Source organism: Rhinatrema bivittatum, chromosome 17, assembly GCF_901001135.1.
Source record: "Rhinatrema bivittatum chromosome 17, aRhiBiv1.1, whole genome shotgun sequence".
NCBI lineage: Eukaryota > Metazoa > Chordata > Amphibia > Gymnophiona > Rhinatrematidae > Rhinatrema > Rhinatrema bivittatum.
The window spans coordinates 16,382,198-16,402,510 of NC_042631.1; the positions used below are offsets into that span (position 1 = coordinate 16,382,198).

At 40.0% G+C, this 20,313-nt stretch overlaps 1 protein-coding gene across 1 annotated transcript in view; it reads left to right on the forward strand.

Moving 5' to 3' along the window:
- Window positions 1-20,313, forward strand: part of KIAA1549L (KIAA1549 like) — a 123,936-nt gene that overhangs the window by 16,513 nt on the left and 87,110 nt on the right. Inside the window, exons 2-3 of the mRNA XM_029583086.1 lie at window positions 5,007-8,840; window positions 13,778-13,911. Of these exons, the coding sequence (XP_029438946.1) occupies window positions 5,007-8,840; window positions 13,778-13,911 (3,968 nt within the window). The remainder of the gene's footprint in view (window positions 1-5,006; window positions 8,841-13,777; window positions 13,912-20,313) is intronic.

Sequence of the window (20,313 nt, forward strand, 5' to 3'; positions counted from 1 at the left end):
TTTTCCTGGGTGGAAACTCCTAAGATAGAACCTAACATTGTGTATCTACAGCAAGGGTTATTTTTAATATATTTAAAAGCACTGGTTCCAGTACAGATCCCTGAGGCACTTCACTGTTTACTTTTCTGCACTGAGAAAACTGACCATTTAATTTTACTCTCTATTTCCTATCCTTTAATCAATTAGCTTCTCTGTAAATTGCGAGAGCACTAAATTTAGCACCTCCCCACCCAGCAGCATGGAACTTGGGCGCAAACATGTTCGACCGTGTAAATGAGCCCCAAGATTAACTTCAGCTGTAATTCGCCATCGTTTTAAATAAGTGCAGCATTGGTACTGGTGTTCTATCATTTACAGTGGTTACCTTTCTTCAGCCAGATAAAATAAAATCATGCATTCCTCCTGAGAGGGGTGAGTGTCCTGTCACACTTGGTCCTGAGATGCATGCACCTGGCAGTCTGTGTCCTGTCCCAACCCTAAACTGGAATGGTTGCCTTTTGTGGAAAAGAGTAGGTTTAAAAAAATAATAAGCAAGATGTTGGTGGAACTTTGCAGATGCTATAATTAATCTATCTGTTCCACACCGACATGCACTCCCCCTAATGCTAGAGATGTACACATACAAAATGAAGGCTCCTGCTCTTCTGAATGAAATAGCCCTTGCTCACTTGTGTTATGGCTGTGGGTTGTGTGTTGCCATCTGTCAGATTGCACATCTCTGCTTGATGTTCTAAGCATCTTCTTCTTCTGCTTGTTGCCATGGGTTACAGGAGGAGACATCTTTTAACTCCTCCTCTCTCGCCTTGAGTCTCTGAATGTGGAATGCAGAGCTTTAACCATCGCAAAGCTCTCTGTAAGGCATATTGTAAGTCGGGGCTCACTGCCTGCTATGCAGCTACCTTAATATACTGCACCTGTATGTGCCAGCTTTGCAGTTGCTGCTGTTGAGGGCTGTTTTTGAAAGTCAAAATAAAAAATTCCTTCCTTCTGCCCAAACAATGTTTTATTACAACTCAGTGACAGCTGCGATTTACAAAGTGAATGAAGATGATGTCAGAATCTGACCTATTACCGCATGAAACCTGTGAAAAGTGGATGCCTTTAAAAATACACGTGGCTGCATGATGATTCAGGGTGTACCATTTTGGTGCCATCTTACCTTTTAAACTGCCTCCTCTCTGTATTCTCAGTGGATACGCAAGCTCCAGAATTGGACACAGTGCTCCAGATGAGATTTCACCGATGACTTGTACGGAGGCATTATCACTGCCGTTTTCTGTGGGTTATGCTCCCCTCCCCCATGCACCCCAGCATCTCTCTGACTTTGGTCACTGCCCTATCACACTGGTTTGCAATCTTGAGCTCATGAGATGCAATCCCACCGAGATCCCCAGACCTTAACTACAGCCCTCTCTGTCGCGAACCTTGGGGGCGACAGCTCCCAGAATTGGATGTGACACCAGTCACTGTTTGGGAAGTTCAGTATTGTGTACGCAACACTAGAATTCATTTCTTGGGGGATAATTCTGTAGCATGATCAGATTAAATAACCTTTGGGGACTGGAGACCAACACGTCTCTTTCACAGATCAGAGCTTGGGTCACAAATCGAAAATCAGATGGAAACAGGAACAGTTTAAGTTTTCTTAACATCTGTAATTTAAAAAAGGATTTTTTTTTTTTTTTTTTTTTACTAATGCAGATATATTGTTGGACATAGATAATTTGGAGAAAAGAGATGCCAAACTGTAGACCACATAACACACACATATATTTTTTTTCTTAATAAAAATATCAAATCTGCAACACATTATACACAGAACCACCAGTATCCAACTATAATCCTTTTTGTGAATTTTCAACAGGTTTCAGTTAGTTAAAATTCTTATGATAGCAATAAAGTTAGTAATAAAAGGTTCTCATTTGTTATAATACATTGTTCTGGTATTGCTGTTAAGCTTTTACTGTAACAGAAATTCAGTTGTATCAGTCACTGTTCAACAAAAAAGAGACAGCAACTACCACAAGCACCAATTAACCTTATCATATCTGACACTATATTAACCCTTCAAGCTCTTTAAATTTAAGAGGAAATTAAGAACTTCAGTGCTATCCTTCTTTGTCCACAAGTGGGAAAGCAGGAAGGTGAAATGACTATTTACCTGATAATTTCCTTTCCTTAAATACAATTAGACCAGTCCAGACAAGTGGTTATGCATTCCAACCAGCAGATGGAGGTAGAGAACACCACACAATGGCTTTAGCCATCACTCTCATGGTATCTCTGTGCTGTTCCAGCTTTGTGCATGAGGGGGTGCTCTTGCCTGTAGGATATGTATACTCTGCAAAAAAAAAAAAAAAAAGACATGCTCTGTACAAAGTTGTGGGGTTGGGGGGGGGCAGGAAGGGAGAGGATGCCAGCAGCCGCACCAGTAGGTGGCAAAAAGTGGCAGCATGTTGGCATCAGCCTGGCCAATTAAGGGACCTGTTTAGGTCTTGTACTGGGGGGGGGGGGGGGGGGGGGGGGGAGACAGGGGACACAGTACTGATGTCAGCCTAGGGAGGAGGGACCACATATTCTCCGTTGAATTTACAACAGGTTGCAGTGAGTTCACATTATAATAGCAGACAATATTTCAGTACATTCAGAATCTCTAACAGGAAATAAAGAAATTCCGCTCCATCCTTCTCTACAGGTACTTATTCAGTTTATAAAAGAAAAAAAAAATACATTAACGCTTTTAAAGAGGAAAAAAAAAAAGAAATTTGCTTACTACAACTAATGCTTATTTCTGGAGCACAACACGATGTGCACGGCACGGTACAGAAACAGCTAAGACAGTCCCTGCGACTTGAAGCTTGCAATCTACAGAAGACACAATAAAGAAATATTTAGGTGGAGTGATTTAAATTGTCAAATACAGATCATAAGATCAGGATTAAATAAGGAGAGGGAACCATAATTTCTACTTGAGCAAACCTGCAAAAAAATAAGTGTTTATGGGGCAGTCTCAATCTATAAAAGCTAAGTCAATGATGGGAGGCATCAAGACAGATACAGATAAAAAGAGCAATTCCCAACAGCAGATAATTCTGCAAGCACAAATATCTTTATAGTAAGAGAGCAGCACAATCGTCAGTTGTAAAAGGGGGGAAAAGTAGGAGGAGTGAGGAGAGTTGGAAGTTGACATAGACGCTAGGCAGCAAGTCAGAAACGCAGGTAAACAGTAATTCCCAACACAACAGCTATATATTAAAATATCTATAAATCTTCTCAAATGTAAAAAGCCTGCCCAAATCTGTGAACAAAAATAAAAAAAAATACCACGTATTTACAAAAAAATAAAATTAACCAATAAAAACAACCAAAATAAAATGTAAGAATCATAACATCAGAACTCTAACACCCAAAACTGACAATAAAATCAACATGAGGACTGACGAAAAAAAGGGAGCAAGTCCGTTTTCCCCGGTTGCAATATCCTATATATAGCAAGTACAAGTATCTGCCTTACGTTAAGACAGAGCAGTACCATTAGCAATTGTAAAACGAGATGCTAGAGGAGCATATAGTGCTGACGTGTTCCAGTCTCGTACGTGCTGCAGGCATTCATTTCTGATGGGTTTAACACTTTGCTCCTGTCCCTATATAGAGTAACTGTAGCTGAGAATGACCGAGTCGTAACCCAGGCAGATTGTAAAGCCAATATGAATCTGGTGGGGAACATTGTATGCTGAAGCAGCATGGTTCTGCCGGTTAGAGTTCTGTCCTGGACTCGTGCACAGATAAGGATCAGTGAATGCAAAGTAGAGGAAACTTTTTCTTTTATTATTTTATTTTTTATTGGACTCACTCAACCTGTGACTAGTTCTTGTGCTGTGTGTAGCTAACAGGATGTTTGACGTTTACTTTGCAGCTGTGTATCTGGTAAGTAATTGTCTTGGCCCACTGTAAATCAGTTTTGTTGCTCCATACCAGTTCTGGCTGTTCACGAGTTGGACAAGGTTGGTTATTGTTACCCTAACTTAAACTTAGTAACTATGGACAGTAGTCTAGATTAGAAGACATACTGTAACGCCAGGGTTTACACGTCACGCTCAGTGTATTCCTGAGTCAAGTACAATCAGCCCAGGAGCTCAGAAGATACAAAATGAGGCTTTCAGGGTTTTGTCCACACAATGCATTCCTTATCTTGCACGTTCTTTTGCAAAGCAGACATTTTCTTTTTGTTAGAAACTAATGATTTTGGGATTAGTGCTGGTGTGTGTGAGGCATTTCATCTTAAGATGTCTTTTCTATCTCTCTTGTTTCATCTTATAAGAGATTTATAGGAAGTTTAGACTGTAAGACTGGTCCATTTTTCCATGCTGTGTTTTCTTTTTAGTTTCCTCCTTTAAATTCATTGATGCCATACGTTGATTAGTTATTGCAAAAGTTAAACCAAGCAACACAAAGGATAAGAACATAAGAAAATGCTATACTGGGTCAGACCAAGGGTCCATCAAGCCCAGCATCCTGTTTCCAACAGTGGCCAAGCCAGGCCATAAGAACCTGGCAAGTACCCAAAAACTAAGGCTATTCCATGTAACCATTGCTAATGGCAGTGGCTATTCTCTAAGTGAACTTAATAGCAGGTAATGGACTTCTCCTCCAAGAACTTATCCAATCCTTTTTTAAACACAGCTAACTGCACTAACCACATCCTCTGGCAACAAATTCCCAGAGTTTAATTGTGCGTTTAGTAAAAAAGAACTTTCTCCGATTAGTTTTAAATGTGCCACATGCTAACTTCATGGAGTGCCCCCTAGTCTTTCTATTATCCGAAAGAGTAAATAAATTATACATTTCCTGCAATCTCATTAAATTGTTAATGTAATGATGCTGATATATTGATATGACTTGAAAGAATCATGGTGACAAGATTATAGAACTTTCTTTTTAAAGATGTTTATATTTATATATATATATATATATATCTATATATAATAATTATTTTTTTTTTACAGCTTCTGAACTACAGTTAACAAATGTGTCCACGTCTGCAACAGAATCCTTTACTGGTCAAAGAGTCACATTATCACCAACATGGCCTTCTGTAGAAATGAGCTCTTCCTCATCCGCTGATGTGGTGACAGCTTCCACGGAACAGAGCTCCAACAATTCCACTTTACATCAGATAACTGCACTGACTCACCCATATACCGAAAGTACTGAGCAAACTAATGCTTCATCCCCCTTTTACCAGGGCGATGAAAGTAATGCAACTCTGCAGCCTTGGGAGGTTTCTGCTGAAGCGAGATCAACCGTTCAAGCTGCACAAGAAACAGCTGTGATCCCAGGTTTGCTTCAAACCAGCATGTTCATCTCATCTCACCCTTCATCAATAACATATCACAGTTCAAATACCCCACCTCTGCCAACCATTTTGCAGGCATTCTCTGTTTTACAAGAAAACATACCTGGATCCGACATCTTTGCAATTGTATTTTCATCATCATCCTCCTCATCATCATCTTCATCTTTTCATGAGCCTATCATGCTAACCTCCAACATGCCTATGTCTACAGTCACTGAAAGTTCATTTCTAGCAGTATCAGCAGACCATTACCATAGTAAAAATTCTATTAAGTCACCCACAAATGCCACTTTTACAAGCAGTCCTAATCAGCCATCATCTAGTGCAGGTATAACAAAACTGATCGGTGCCACAGACACTTTTTTTTTAAGTTCCATATTGATGCCATTCATTACTACAGAGGAAACAAAATTATACTCAAGGCATATGCCTGTGTATGTGACAAAAAATCAGTCTACCTTGTTAACGAATAATAGAACCTCGAGAACATCCATCACATCACTGCCTTCTAAGCCAACGTTTCTTCCTACTGATGGTGGCTCACCTCACTTAAGAGAGAATCCATTCTCCTCACCTATTCAGCTTTTGATGACTAGAAATGGCACTAGGGCAAAAGTGTCTTTATTACGAGTAAATACATCAGAGAAGTCTAGAGTCAGGATTTCATTCCCCTTAATGCTAAGCAATAAAATGTTTTCAGAAACCAAAATCAGTAGTGACATGTTAGTGGCTACTGATACAAGGGAGAATGCACATGTTCTTCTATCACCTCCAGCTTCAGAGATGACTTCCACCGTTCCCCATTCAGCCACTCACCTGCATTCATCAATGGGGTCAACCAGTCTGTCCATTGCAACAGATGTTGATGACGTGATAAGTCCCATCAATTCAATTTCAGCATTTGAGGATACATCAGAGATTTCTTCAAAAAGTAGTGCAATTAATGTGTCTTTGCCAGTTCAGAGTTTTGAAACTGTTATTGATTTAAGTACTGCTAATGCAGCCATGTTTTCATTAACACCTGAGAGCCTTGTTGTGAGCAGTTCATATCCAGACTCAACAGAAGCATCTTCCTCAGTATCAAGCAGCCCAACTCTTACAGTAGCAACTGCTGATAAACTGCTTGCTACTAACGCACCTCTTTCATCAAGGGCCTTGCAACAAAATGTTTCTACTGTGACCTTTCAAGTACCTTTCTCAACAAATTATGAAGCTTCCTCAAGGACGACAGCAACTGGTCAGTATTCCTCAGCAACCCCAAAAGCCTCAGTGCATAACAGAATTCTTTTTACTGAGTTTCCTTCTACATGGTCAACCCATTTGATTTCATCGCTTTCTTCAGAAACAAAAGCTAATACACAAAAATCTGGCATAAGTTCAGTAGCAGAAAGCACTGGTGCTTCCAGTGTAGATCTTTCAAAATCTTTAATCACTGGTATTTTTGACAGTGAAGTAGCAACTACTGAATCATCCAAAATAACCCAATCCATTGGATATGATGGCACAGTTTCTGCCATTTCTAATTCATCATCCTTTGGAGGTGCTGGAACATCTGGAAGCATGGAGGATTTCTCTGTGATAATCAGTGAGATTTATAACACAAGTGGTAGGAATAGCGTCACTCCTTGGAAATCTACAGCTATTCAGTCTCCAGCTAGGAATGAAAATATCACTACCACCTTGACCAATGATGCGTCTCCATCTACACAGCATCCAGATTTATCGCCATCTGAAAGTTTTGCTGCTTTTGCAAGTTTCCCCACTGCTGCAAATATTCCTTCAAAGAAAAGCATTACATATACCTCTGAAATTGAAACTTCAGGGGGAACAATGTTTTTACCGTCACCAGTTCTTACTAAAGCTTCAGTATCAACAAAAATGCAGATGCCAAGAAGCATTAATGTACCTGAGAGCACTTCTTTATTAGGAACTCTGCCATACAAAACAGCAGGACGCCTACAAACAATGCCTAGCTCTACAGTATCTGTAACATCTCTTGCATTAACTTCGGCTTTGATTGGCACAGTTTCTGAAAGTTTAATTGAAACTGATACAAATTCCTCTTTTGTTGGATTGACTAGCTCTCGGTATTTATCCGCTGCTACTGCTGCGTCACCTGCACTTCAGTCCTCACAGAGCCTTGGCATAGCTGAAAATGCTACTGAATTCTTGACTGTTAAAACCAGAGACTTCTCCACCATAAGCTATGACACTTTATCGCATTCACATGTGCTCACAACTCACAACATCAGGATTACTGATGATAAAACCAGTAATACTTCTAACGCTTACCTAACTTTTTCCTTTGTTACCAAAAGTCCGGCAATTTTACGCTCGTTATCCTCAGTTAGTTTAACATTTAATGCCAAAACGCAGGATGCCTTAACAGATACAAGCAATAAAACAACTGCTGAATTTAGCAAGGTTGTCTTTTCTTCATTGATCTATAATTCGCCCTCCCGAATCCAAACAACTCAAATTGAAAAAAGTACTTCTGAAAATCCATCTTCTCAAACAGCTTCCTTTTATACAACATCTAACCTACAAGCATCTTCTCGGGTCATTGCCAGTTTAACAGCTGCATCTAACAATGAGCAAACTGTTTCGTCTTCTACACCAGCTAAAGTGTCCTCAGGTGCAATGGAGAGGTCTAGCTCTCGTTCCCGGGAATACGCCAGTTGGAACCCTGTTGCAGTTAGCCATAGGCCTTCACAACATAGCCAGCCCTCAGAGGTGCTGCATTCCATTAGTAAGAGTGAGCCAGCTAATGAAGTTACTGCAGTCTCTCCATTACAAACAAATATCACCAGCCCTTTGCAGTCAAGCACCATAACTTCCATTCATCCATCACCAGCAGAAAATATGCCTTCTGCTTTGACAACAACAAACTTAACCTATTCTGTCATTACAGTGTCCCCTTCACCATTTCCTGGTGGACCATTGACAACAGCAACATCAGAAAGCTCGTCGTCCACGTTTTCGGGTCTGACCTTAGCCTCAGTTTCCAGCAGGACTGAAAGCAGACCCTCAGACCTTGTGACAGAACTGATTAACAGCACACTGATGTCTACATTGACCAGAAATAACACTGCCAATGTGACAAGAGACACAAAAGCAACATCCACAGTTCAGAACCAGACACATACAGTCACTCATTCAGCAACAATAAACTCATATACAACAGCTACACCACCCACCAGTACACTTTCAACCACTACAACAAGTACAGTTATAACTTCCACAAAAGTATCAGTAACACAAACACCAAGTAAAACAGAAAGCACAGTAATTGCCACCAAGAAATCCACATGGCCAGAAGTTACAAAATCATCAACATCTATTACAGCATCAGTAAAAACAACCAGACTTCCGACTACACTGAGACCAAATGTGACCACTTTGCTTTCAACAACTCTAGCTTCCACTACCTGGACGCCAGCTCCCCTGGAATGTACATTTTCAGAAAATCTTCTGGTGAAAACAGGTACGGAAACCATGTAAACATATACGTTAATTAGAAATATTCGTCTTTTACGCTTTCATATCATAAAATATTGAAAAAATAAATTGTGGAAAGAATCCTTGCAATGCATTAAAAAAAAAGTAGTACATCTGATAACCACGACAATTTACTAATTAAAATAAAGCAAAAAGATACACTTAAAAAATTAGTTATCTATTTTCAGATGCCAAATTGCCTTTTGCTTCGTGTATTTGAACAAGAAATCTGTAGTAGTTCTATCATTTGCTTAACAAGTGAAAGGTAAGTGAAACCCTTTCCTTATGCTCCAATACTGACCATGCCTTCAGGTATTCATTTCTGCTACAAATGCCTGCCAGAAAGCTGATTCTGGGGGAATTTGTGTTCTCTGTCTCTGAGGAGATAAAATCCAAGCCACAAAACTCTTGTACAATACAAAGTGACATCTGTGATTCAGTCCTGAGGTCTCCAAAGGGTTTCAGAGCTCTGTCACTACCTGCAGTTCTTTCTATCGAACTTGGGGGATTTGGAATCAAGAATCATGATTTAATATCAAATTGCATTGCCACTCTTGTCTGGTTTGCAATTAATGCAAAAAAAAAAAAAATCATTCCTAAAATTGAGAAACAGATTTTTATCACTTTTCCCACTCTCTGAAAAATCCTTCGATCCGGTAATGTGGTTTGTAGACTGTTCTCACAATCTAGGCCAGGCGAATCACAAACTGTTTATCATCTGACACCCTCAAATTGAAGGGGGTAATCAAATATATTTAAATGTAAACAATTCTGTAAACATACATACAAGGTAGGTTTAATATGGGTAATTTTCAAAGGGACTTCAAGATTTTACATGCAGATATGGCCTTTTACAAAACTGCCTGTCCGATATGTGGGTAAACTTATATGTGGCTGTCATCTTCGTGCGTTCCGGAGGGATTGGACATACATGCAGACTTTTTGAATGTTAAAATTTCAGGAGGCAATTTTCAAAAGCATTTATATACATAAAAGTGGCACATATTGTAGCAATTTTCAAAAGCCCATTTACATGCATGTAAATCTTTCTGAAAATTACCTCACATGTAAATGTTCATGGAAAATTTGTGCAGACGTAACTTGAGCGAGGTAGATTTGGTGAGATAACTTTCAAAGTGCACTTATACGTGTTAGCCCGCTTTCAAAATTGGTGCATCTGGTGTAACTAAATTCATGTTGATAAATTTCTTGTGTGCGATGTTACAGAATTCCTCCCAATGAGGATAATTGTAAAAGCCATTTCTGCAGGCTTTACAAAATTGTCTACCCGTTGTGCAGTAGCGGTAATTTTTAAACTAAATGAATAACTTGATGAAATGCCCTTCTTCCAAAATTTTTTTTTCCCTAGCTTTCATTTGAAAAAGTCAAAGAAAAAAAACAAACCAAAATCCTGACAGATGTAAAATGTCTCCCCTTCTTCTGAACCATTCTTACCCCTTCTGTGGAGGTCACCTGTATAAAGGATCAGGAGTGACCACCTTCCCTACCGGTTCCTGGTTAAATAATGGCCGTGGTTGGCCCTGAGGTTGGTGGGCTGGTTGGCAATGTTTTTGAATCAGGAGCTGGTAGGGGTATCATTTATGCCCCTTTCTACGTCAGAGGACCCCACGGAGCATGGTCTGGAAAAGGGATGGGAAATTGTTTTTGTTTTTTTTACTTTTGTGGACTTTTTAAAAATGTAATGTTTATTTTAGTTCGGTAAACAAGGAAAATTGAAATATACATTAAAAGAGCTGAAATCTGAATAACCCCCCTCCCCAAAAGGAAAAAATAAAACAAAACACTTCCCCACCCCCCCCCCCCCCCATGCACGTTCCTAATCGTGGATAAAAGTACACACACAGAGCCTATGTATGTCTCCTTTTATGCCCAGTTTGAATTTACATTCTTGTGGGCCGGGTTACAGGGGGGATCTGGAATTACACATATGCATGCATTTTCAAAAGCTTGCATGCATATTTTCCTAGAAAACTTCTGAACCCAAATTATAGCGGGTGGTGCGGGTGGCTGTGGTGGGATAATTTTCAGTGGAAAAGCGTGCACTTACTTTCCCTTTGGCGTGAAGTCTGCAGGTAAAAGGTGCCCAGTGTCAGCAGTTACAGAACTACTGCCAGTATGTCCTCTGGGTCCGCACCTTTATCAATGTTCTCACGGTAATCTCAACAAGGCAGGCTCCCTCCCTCAAAACCATACATTAAAACTCCCCAAAACTGTAGCCAGTTGCACAACACAATGGATGAAAAATTCCTACCTGCAAATGTCCTCACAGGTCTCTGATTCTCTGGCTACTGGTAAGGCTTGAGAGGGAGTGGTGCAAAGAGCAATGGAGTCTAGCTTTGGTACAATATCTGCTACGCTTATTGTATGCTCAAGCAATTAAGGAGGCAAAAAAATGAATGCAGTAGTAAAATCCAAATGACTATAGAGGGTCCTCCCCTTGGTCAAGTCACCCGTGCAAATCATCCGAAGCAGCTGCAAATCGCTATTTTCGATTCATTGATTGCTCTGAAATGCACTGCAGTTGCTCTATTAGTCTCCGCAGATCTTTGCAACTGCAGTGCATTTCAGAGCAATCAATGAATCGAAAATAGCGATTTGCAGCTGCTTTTAATTTCATAGCAAAAAGACTGCTTAGTGGATGATTTGCACGGGTGAATTGACCAAGGGGAGGGCCCTCTATAGTCATTTGGATTTTGCTACTGCATTCAATACCATTTCATTAAATCAATTAAGGTTGTTGGGGACAGGGGACGGGTTTTCCGATGGGTTCAGACCTTCTTCTGTAGGCGAACACAAATGTTAATGAGTGGCGGTTTTTTTTTCTCAGCTCTGGGTTTCCTCTTCTGGGGTCCCCCATAGCTTGATCCTTATTTATTTAATATTTGTATTTTATATAAATTAACATTTCTTTCGGTAGAATATTATCTTTTAGTTGATTATATACAGTGGGGAAAAAACTTTATTATAACAAACAGGAGAAGAAGCAGTGGAAAAGTCTTTTTTTTTTTTTTTTTTACCCACTGATATTTTTGTTATTGTAAACCCCCCCCCCCCCCTTTTCTCGGGAATCACCTTCATAGCCGCAGAGGGATGCGAGGGCCACTGCTGCAGCCCTGGGATCAGGTAAAGTCCACCAGTTGGGAACCAGACAGTCTCTGGGAGGCCCAAGGGAAGACTTACCGACTGCTCAACCCAATCCAGTGCCCGCACACCAGTTCCTGGTTCCAAAATGAAGTTTATTAGCCAAATGCAAAGGCAGGCAGGAAATTCAGCAGACTCCGTCAATAAGTCTCAGAATACAGTTGAACAGGAGGTAACCACTCAGTAAAGTTTCACTCCTCCTGAGCAGGAAGGATTCAGCTTCAGCCCCCAAGGCCCCTGGGGGCCAATATTCTTCATGAATAGTTCAGAGTACTGGCGCTTTCCTAGACTAAGGACTTTGCTCCTTTAGGTGATAGGATTCCTCTCTCTAGCAGGCCACCAAAACCCTTTTCCTCAGCTTGGAATCTTTTCCTGTTCCTGGCTTCAGAAATCTCCAGATGCCTCAGAAGGGCCCCGTCTTTTCTCAGTACTCACAAGACAACCCCCACAGATGCCTGGGGGCATCTTATATAGATTCACTAAGCCATTCCCCTCGGAGGGAATGCACCTCCTACATTACCTCATCCTTTTGCAGCACCACAACTCTCACATCTACTCTTCCTGCCCTAAACAGGAAGCATAATTGCAAAGCATAAAGCCCTGCAGTTTGCATGAGCTCTGCACTAGCAGAACTCTGTCCTCTAAATGACCTCTAAGAGAGCCGGAACCTTCTAGAACACACTCCTGCCCTGGGGAGCCGGACCCCTCCAGAGATGTTCTAGAAACATGTTAGTGACCCTTGGTAGGGTTACATTATAAGATTGAAATTCCCAGGAGAAACAGAATAACTGAAAACTCACAAAAGTTAACCCAGACCCCTTAATGCAAACAACTTAACTATACCAAGGTGCAATAATGTAACAGGCTAATTTTAGCTCTCCTAAATTAACACAAAATTCCATAGCATATCATTAAAATGAGCTGTCAATATCAAATAATTAATGTAAGTTAATGCCTTTGGCACACTGGCCCCACTGAAAGGCATTTGAAACTCAGTGGATACTCCTGGATTCGGGTGGACTGGATAGGCTCTTGAGCTCTTTCCATTCCTAGTTTTATGCTTCAGTCTCACTGAGAGGAAAATGAAATGAGGTTATTTGCATTGTGTAACAATGAGTATTTTATTCTGATGTGACTGTTCCAGAGTATGTCTTGGACATGTACAAACTGTCCGGTAAATTTCAGTGTTACTATTTTTGACCTTTAGGGTTTTTGTTTTTTTTTTTTAAATTTTCTCGCACATTTCTAATTTGCTTTTGAAAAGTGTTTTGACAACTGTTTGACTGAGAGAACAGGTTGTTGCTATGCCCCCCAAAAGTACTTGGTGCTTTCTTCCCCATAGACAAAGTCAACAGTCTTTCTGGATAACAAGCAGGAACCTGGTTGAAGAATCAAAGCCAGGTCTGCTGTGTGATCGTGCCGTGCAGGATTGTCCCAAAAGACCAATTCTTTTCCATTCTTTACGGCATGCACTCATGCATCAATTGGTAGCATCTGTGAGCTACAGTACTTGAAATTCCTTCCTGGCAAAATAAAAAATGAAGAATGAAAGAGGAAGCAAATTTCCGTAGCAGCTGTGACAAGTGAGGTAGCAAAACCTGAATGAGCGACCAAGCTTATTTGAAAAGTTCTTGGTTTGGAGCCATCAGGTTCCCCATGTCAGGTCCCAAGATCCTCTGTTGGAAAAGTTGACTTGAACACTGTGCTGACAGGGAAACCTTCACAAACACTTCTTGTTTTTTGTTTGTTTTTTTTCTTTAGTTCTAGTCATGACTCAAAGTCAGATGAAGATTTGTGACCATTTTAAACAGAACATAACAAATGGACTCAGCCGGGCATTGCAACAGGCATTCCGCGCAAGTGTCCAAGTTGAAGCAAACAGCTGTACTGACATTGTAAGTTAAAAAAAAGAGAACACAGACTTTTGAGCTCTCTTATTCTTATTTGTGAAAATGTTTTTGCCTGCTTTGGGTAAAAAAATATGTGGAAGTCAAAATCTAGAAATACAACAAAAATCTAATCACTCTAAAAGGTGCTCCAGGTGCAGAAGGCATGGACTTGTGACAAGCACATAGAGATATCTACCTACTGTGACATGGAAAAATTCCAAAATATTGTAGATTAAAATTCTAAGAAACTATTCAAAGTAAAATCCCAAAAGAGAACACTTTATCCGACAATTGGTGAGCTCAGAAGAGGTCAGAATGGTAGACTGACCTCTTCTGACCTCACCAAGGTGATGGTAAGTCGGGATTCATCCAGTTCATCTTCTCAACCCTCCCTCAAAATTTTCAATAATCAGTTGATGGTATCCAGAAGTTGCATATCTAAGCAGCGATACAGAAATCTTATGGAGCATTTTAGAAGATTGCATGTGATACCCAAATGTTTTAAAACACTAAACATAAATCTTATTAGCTATAGCATAAGTTTAGATTTTATAGGAGTGTAGTATTGTAAGCAAATGCAGGAAAATCTGCTAAGGCAGAGAGAACACTTTTATTGTAACAAAAGAATAAGCCAATAAGATGTATTGTAAAATAAGCTTTTGAGCCCACAAAGATCCCTTCTTGAGATATCTGAAGGAGTGACCTATGAAGCCTCAAAAGCTCACCTTACATTGACTTTTTTTATTAGTTCAATAAACATTTTCACAGCCTACAAAGATTCCCGTTTCCAGAGCTTTACACTACACGTTATAAATATAAAACTACCGATTGGAAGACTTCTCATTCAATTAGATGTTCTGTGTTCTCCCTGCACATAAAACCAGTATGGTTTGCACATTCACTGTCTTGAGTTATTATATTTTAACTTGCGTATTATTTTTCCACATTACTGTGATTAAGCAAATCCATAAATTGTATGACGCTGTCTCTTTAGCTTCTTTTCTTATAAAATGGTTTTGTAAAGTCACTTCCAAATGTGTTTTCATTCTAGATAAAATTCTATCAGGAATTGAAAATGTAACTGCAAAAACAGACATGAAAACATTACCTCAAGAAATTCCAAACTATCCATGTTTTGACTTCAGCTCCCTCACGGATTTCCCACCCCCCCCCTCCCCAAATCCCTTTGAAACTGTATGGTAGGGCAGATATTTATAAGGTAAAATTGAAGTAGGAGGTGTTGCTTTGTGAGATTTTAATTTACTAAATGTTGATTTAAGCTTCCCAGCTCCAGCTAGAACCAGGAGGATCTTGGACTTCTTTCAAGGGGGGGGGGTGCCCCCTCAAGCAACTGGTGTAACAGAACCCAGAGGAGAGGGAGCAGTTCTGGACCCGGTGTTCCAAACGAAGAACATCTGTAATGTCACAGGAAGCAGTTATCTGGGGTTCAAGATCTCACTGCACAGTGTGGCTTAGTACAGGGACAAAAGGAGGGAGGGGTCACACAAAGATCAGGAGTGTCGGTTTTGTTAAGATGAGGGAGAGAGACTGGCAGTACGGGAAGAAGAGCGGGCTAAACTGTTGTAAGGACTACAAATGTTTATGCTAGGAAAGTAAATACAAGAAAGAGAGAAAAGAAAGTTCAGGCTGGTTTGATTTCGAAAGAGGTAGCTATAAAGAGAAGGACAAAAGATAAGTATTCAAAAGGTAAAAGGGATCTCAGAAGAGAACAGGAACATCTGTCTGGAAAGGCTGAAGGAAGGAAGCGTGCAAATGGAGGAAGGTGACAAGACCTTTTCTAGGTGTTTCTATGTCCGTGAAATCAGGAAGTGCAGAAGTGGAATTGTAAGACAGACTGAAAAGAAGTGTGTATATGATGACGAGGAAAAAGTAGAAGTGCTGAACCCATACTTTATTCAGTGTTTGCCGTAGAAGGGCTTGGTGAAGGCCTACAGATGATACAGTAGATGGCAGTAGTACATTTGATGGAGGTAGATATCACTCCATTTATAAAAGAGAGGGCACTTACATAGCTAGAAAAACTGAAAATGGACAAGGCAGTAGGGCCAGATGGGATAAATCCTAGAATATAAAGAGATGTTAGAGAGGTTGGAGAGGAGGAGTTCTGGAGATGGACAGACATCATGCATGTTCACAAAGTGAGGCTAGAAAAGGGGGTTCTAAGTAAAGTACAAGCCATGTAGTCTTATCTCAGTGTTAAGTAAATTAATGGAATCAATACTAAAGGAAAGGATAGTGGAATATTTGAATCCAACAGGTTACAAGATCTAAAGCAGCATAATTTTACTAGAGGGAGATTGTCAAACAAATCTGATCAATTTCTTTGACTAGGTGACAAAGAATTAGATCAGGGGAGAGCATTGGTGTACTTATATTGTAGTAAGGCGTTTGACAGTGTTCCACACCGGAAACTCATAGACAAGTTGAGCAGTGTAGGGGTGGGTCTTAAAATGGTAAACTGGGGTAGAAACTGGTTGAGTAATAAACAAGAGATGAATAGTGATAAATGTTCACTCCTAACAATAGGGGAATTCCATGGAGTGCCTTGGGGATCAGTCTTGATTCTAACCCTGTTTAATATTTTCATTAATGTTATTACAGAGGAGTTAGAAGGAAAGGTTTGTCTTTTTGCAGAGGATACTAAGATCTGTCACTGCAGAACCCGACAAGCGTTTCATGGTCACCATGGTGGGGTCGTAATCATCTAAATCTGTAATAGACTAGGTGCTTACCGCCAGCACTAAGATCTGCAACAGGGTGGGCACGCATGATGAAGTAGTCATGCATTTAGGGTGCAGAAATCCAAGGGAAACGGGGAAGAAGAATGGGTGATGTACTGATATGTATCAAAAAAGAGATGGATAGCATAATCATAACTGATGATCTCAATATTCCAAAACAGTGCAAAGAGACAATAATAAGAATTAGTGAAGTTTTAAAGTGCTTAGGAAAAAAGTTTAGCCAGTAGAAAAGGGAAGGTCATAATACCTCTCTACAAATCATTGGTGAGACCTCATCTTGGAGTAAAGTGACTACTCTGGAGACAATCTCCAAAAGAATACAGAGAAAACAAAGGCAATCTAGAGTAGGGTACCAATATGGTGCAGAGCATGCACAATAAGCCCCAGGAAGCGAGATTTCAGAACCTAATTATGTATACCCAAGCGGCAAGCATTTTTCAGTAGAAAGTTCTGGAACAGGTGGTCATGATATGACTCTCTGTAGGTAGACTCAGCAGTTACACAAGGCATTTCTTCACAAAAATGGTATTAGATACATGGAACAGCATAAATGCAAAACCTTTCAGAATTCAAGAAAACGAGAGATAAGCAGAGCGCATCCTTAGTTGCAAGGAAAATAAAGTAAAGCTGTGGATCAAGTAGCATCTTCAGTATTGCAATAGGAAGGAAAAATGGGCACATTAGATGGGCTTTGTGTTATGTATCTGCTATTTTATTCTATTTTCTTTGGTTCTGATCCTTTCTATTTGCCCTGGCAGTTTCTCCTAACTCAACTGGAACTGTCTTCTACCTCAGGGGTGGCCAGCTCCAGTCCTCAAGAACCACAACCAGACCTGTTTTTTAGGATATCCACAATGAATACGATGATATAGATTTGCATGCACTGCCTCCACTATATGCAAATCTATCTCTTGCATATTCATTGTGGATATCCTGAAAACCAGGCCTGTTTGAGATTCATGAGGACCAGACTTGGCCACACCTGCTCTACTGGGTTATGACACCATGAGCTTTCATTTAAAACTACTGGGGGATTTGACACCCCCCCCCTTTCTCCTCCCATAAAGCTCAGCCATCACAGTGTCAATCCTTGTGATTCTGTTGTGTGAAGGTTGAGACTTCCTCGCTTGACTGGCCTGCAGAGTAGAAACAAGGTTTGAGAATCAAACCCGGCAGAGTACAGCACTGCAGTTGAGCCCACAAGATTTGTCATGGTTCTAATACTTTTTGCCAGAGTCAATATAATGTCAGTCTACAATTTATAGAACAGCCCCCCCTTTTCATGTCTATAATATTTCAGCATACCGAAGGAATTTTAGCAATTGTGTATTTTTTGATTGGTTGAAATATTAAGTGCATGTTCCTTGAGTACCACACAGTTCTGAAAGAAAATAGTTGAAAATATGGACTCGATTCACCCAAATTTGGGATTTTGAAAAATTTCAGACCAAAACGTTATTTGTCAATTACAGTGATCAAATATATTAAAATTCTACCCCAAACCCTTCAAACAGGCACTGCGTATCCTTGGAAAAGCAAATAAACTCACTTAATATGAGCTTTGAGACTGGCTCCTAGTTGAAAATTATATGGCTAAATACATATTTGAGCATTTATCTGGCTAAATTTTAGCTGGATATCTTATCTGAAATTAACAGGCTAACTTCCTGATTCACCTAAGGTTTTTCTCCAGTCTGTGTCTATGGGAAAATAGCTCAATGAATCAGGCCCTAAGACTGGTCGCACCAAAGAGATGTCCTAAAGATAACTTTATTCAGTTGGCTGAATAAAGTTATCTGGCAAACTTTAAGATAATTGGCTATGTTCAATAGTGCTGCTTGCTAAATTTGCTACCGAACAGTGATTGAATATGGAGCTTTATATTATCAACTTTATTACAATACAATAGATGTTGCCCTCATTGCCTCATTCTTCAGCTGCTACAAACATGTAGAATAGGACAGAGGAAGCCATTAGAGTTTCACATGCTATGATGTAAACAGAAAACTAGGGGTGAGAATCCAAAAATGCTTGACCCAACCTCAGTCACCACATCACCTCTTGTAAATACACTTAAAAGCAGACCAGCACTATAGAAGGAACACTGTATGGCAAGGAGGCACAATCCCTTCATAAACAACATAGACTTGGGTTATTTTGCTAATCAGAAGGTTTAGTTTTGACTCCACTACTCCTATAATAGGATACCTTGATAGCTCAGAATTGCCCTATATAGAGAAAACTTGCAGAGGAAAGATACAGGGATAGGAACGGAGGTTCCTTTGTCTCACACAATAAAGCCATCCTCAGCTTTCAACACTCCATGACCTGAAACATGCAAAAAAAAGAAGAGGCATATTGCTTACTGCATAACTACAATATATAAATGGATGATTCCATTTCATATCCTCAGTCATCTAACAAAAGACACCAAATCTAATTAACACATCTGCCTTCTAAGATGAAGCACTCACTCTCAATCTGAGCTTTTACTACAATGTCACTTCTTTTGCCTCCTCTAGATCCCACACCTCAACTTTGACAGGCAGACGACAGACATAAATATGGAGTGTGCAGCACTTTTGCATAGTTTGACAAAAGTCAGCAGCAGAAAAGCTCTAATGTGTTTCCTATAGTGAAAGTGAGTTTTCAGGAGACTTAATATATGCTCAGTTATTATCCTGGTGTACTGTACCAATGGGCATTATCATAGAATTGAGTCACTAGATGGGTAAAAGAATGGAGTTAATAGCCAGAAGGAGGAATTACCTTTACCTTCACACTTCCTCCCAAAAAACTCAAAAAATAAAAAAATGGAACAGGGACACACTATGATTTACTTCCATTTTCCTCACAATACTACCCACAATAGCTCATCTTATGTCCCAGGGGTCATGATGACACATGGGTCTGTGCCTCGATATATGGAATCACAGCAGAACCCAGGAAACCTGGTCACCAGCAAACAATGATCACAGCACAACAGAATGTTCAGGCTGTAATCCCACGTACAGAACCTTGGGGGAATCAAGTCAATGTTAGTGTAATCGATTGTTATCTTCCCCAGTGGGACTATAGAAGCTGTGTTTCACTTCTAGACTTTTCTACTAAGTGCATGGTTACTGGATATAGTCAGGCATCCATAAAAGCTGACAGGCTGGAGACAAAAGATTGACTGATGTCAACTGGAAGGAGTTGGTTGTGAAATAATGCAGAATGTTCAGTTGCCTTAGGGTATATACAAGAGTCTAAGCATCCACACAGCTGCTTATACAGCTGGAAGATGAGCGGTGCCTACTTGGGCTCTCTTCTTGTGTCAATTCTTACAGATCCTGTCAGGGATGCAATTTTTTTTTTAAGTAAGGCTTTATGTCTTTGTCTCCTACAATGTTCAAATAAGAGGTTCATCATGTGTAGATCTACAGATGTTCATCCATCTTAGCTAGACCAAGTTAAGATTAAGCTCAGTCACAGTTCTTGGTCTTCCTTTATTGCAGTTTATTATCCCGTTAGCTGACACTGTAGCAGGATACTTTGTATTCCTCTGTTTTTCCGCCCTTGTGATCATGAATGGACCTCTCAAGGCACTTCTGTCATATGATTTCTCTCATTGCATGACTGACCCCAATGGATGGACCCAGAAAAA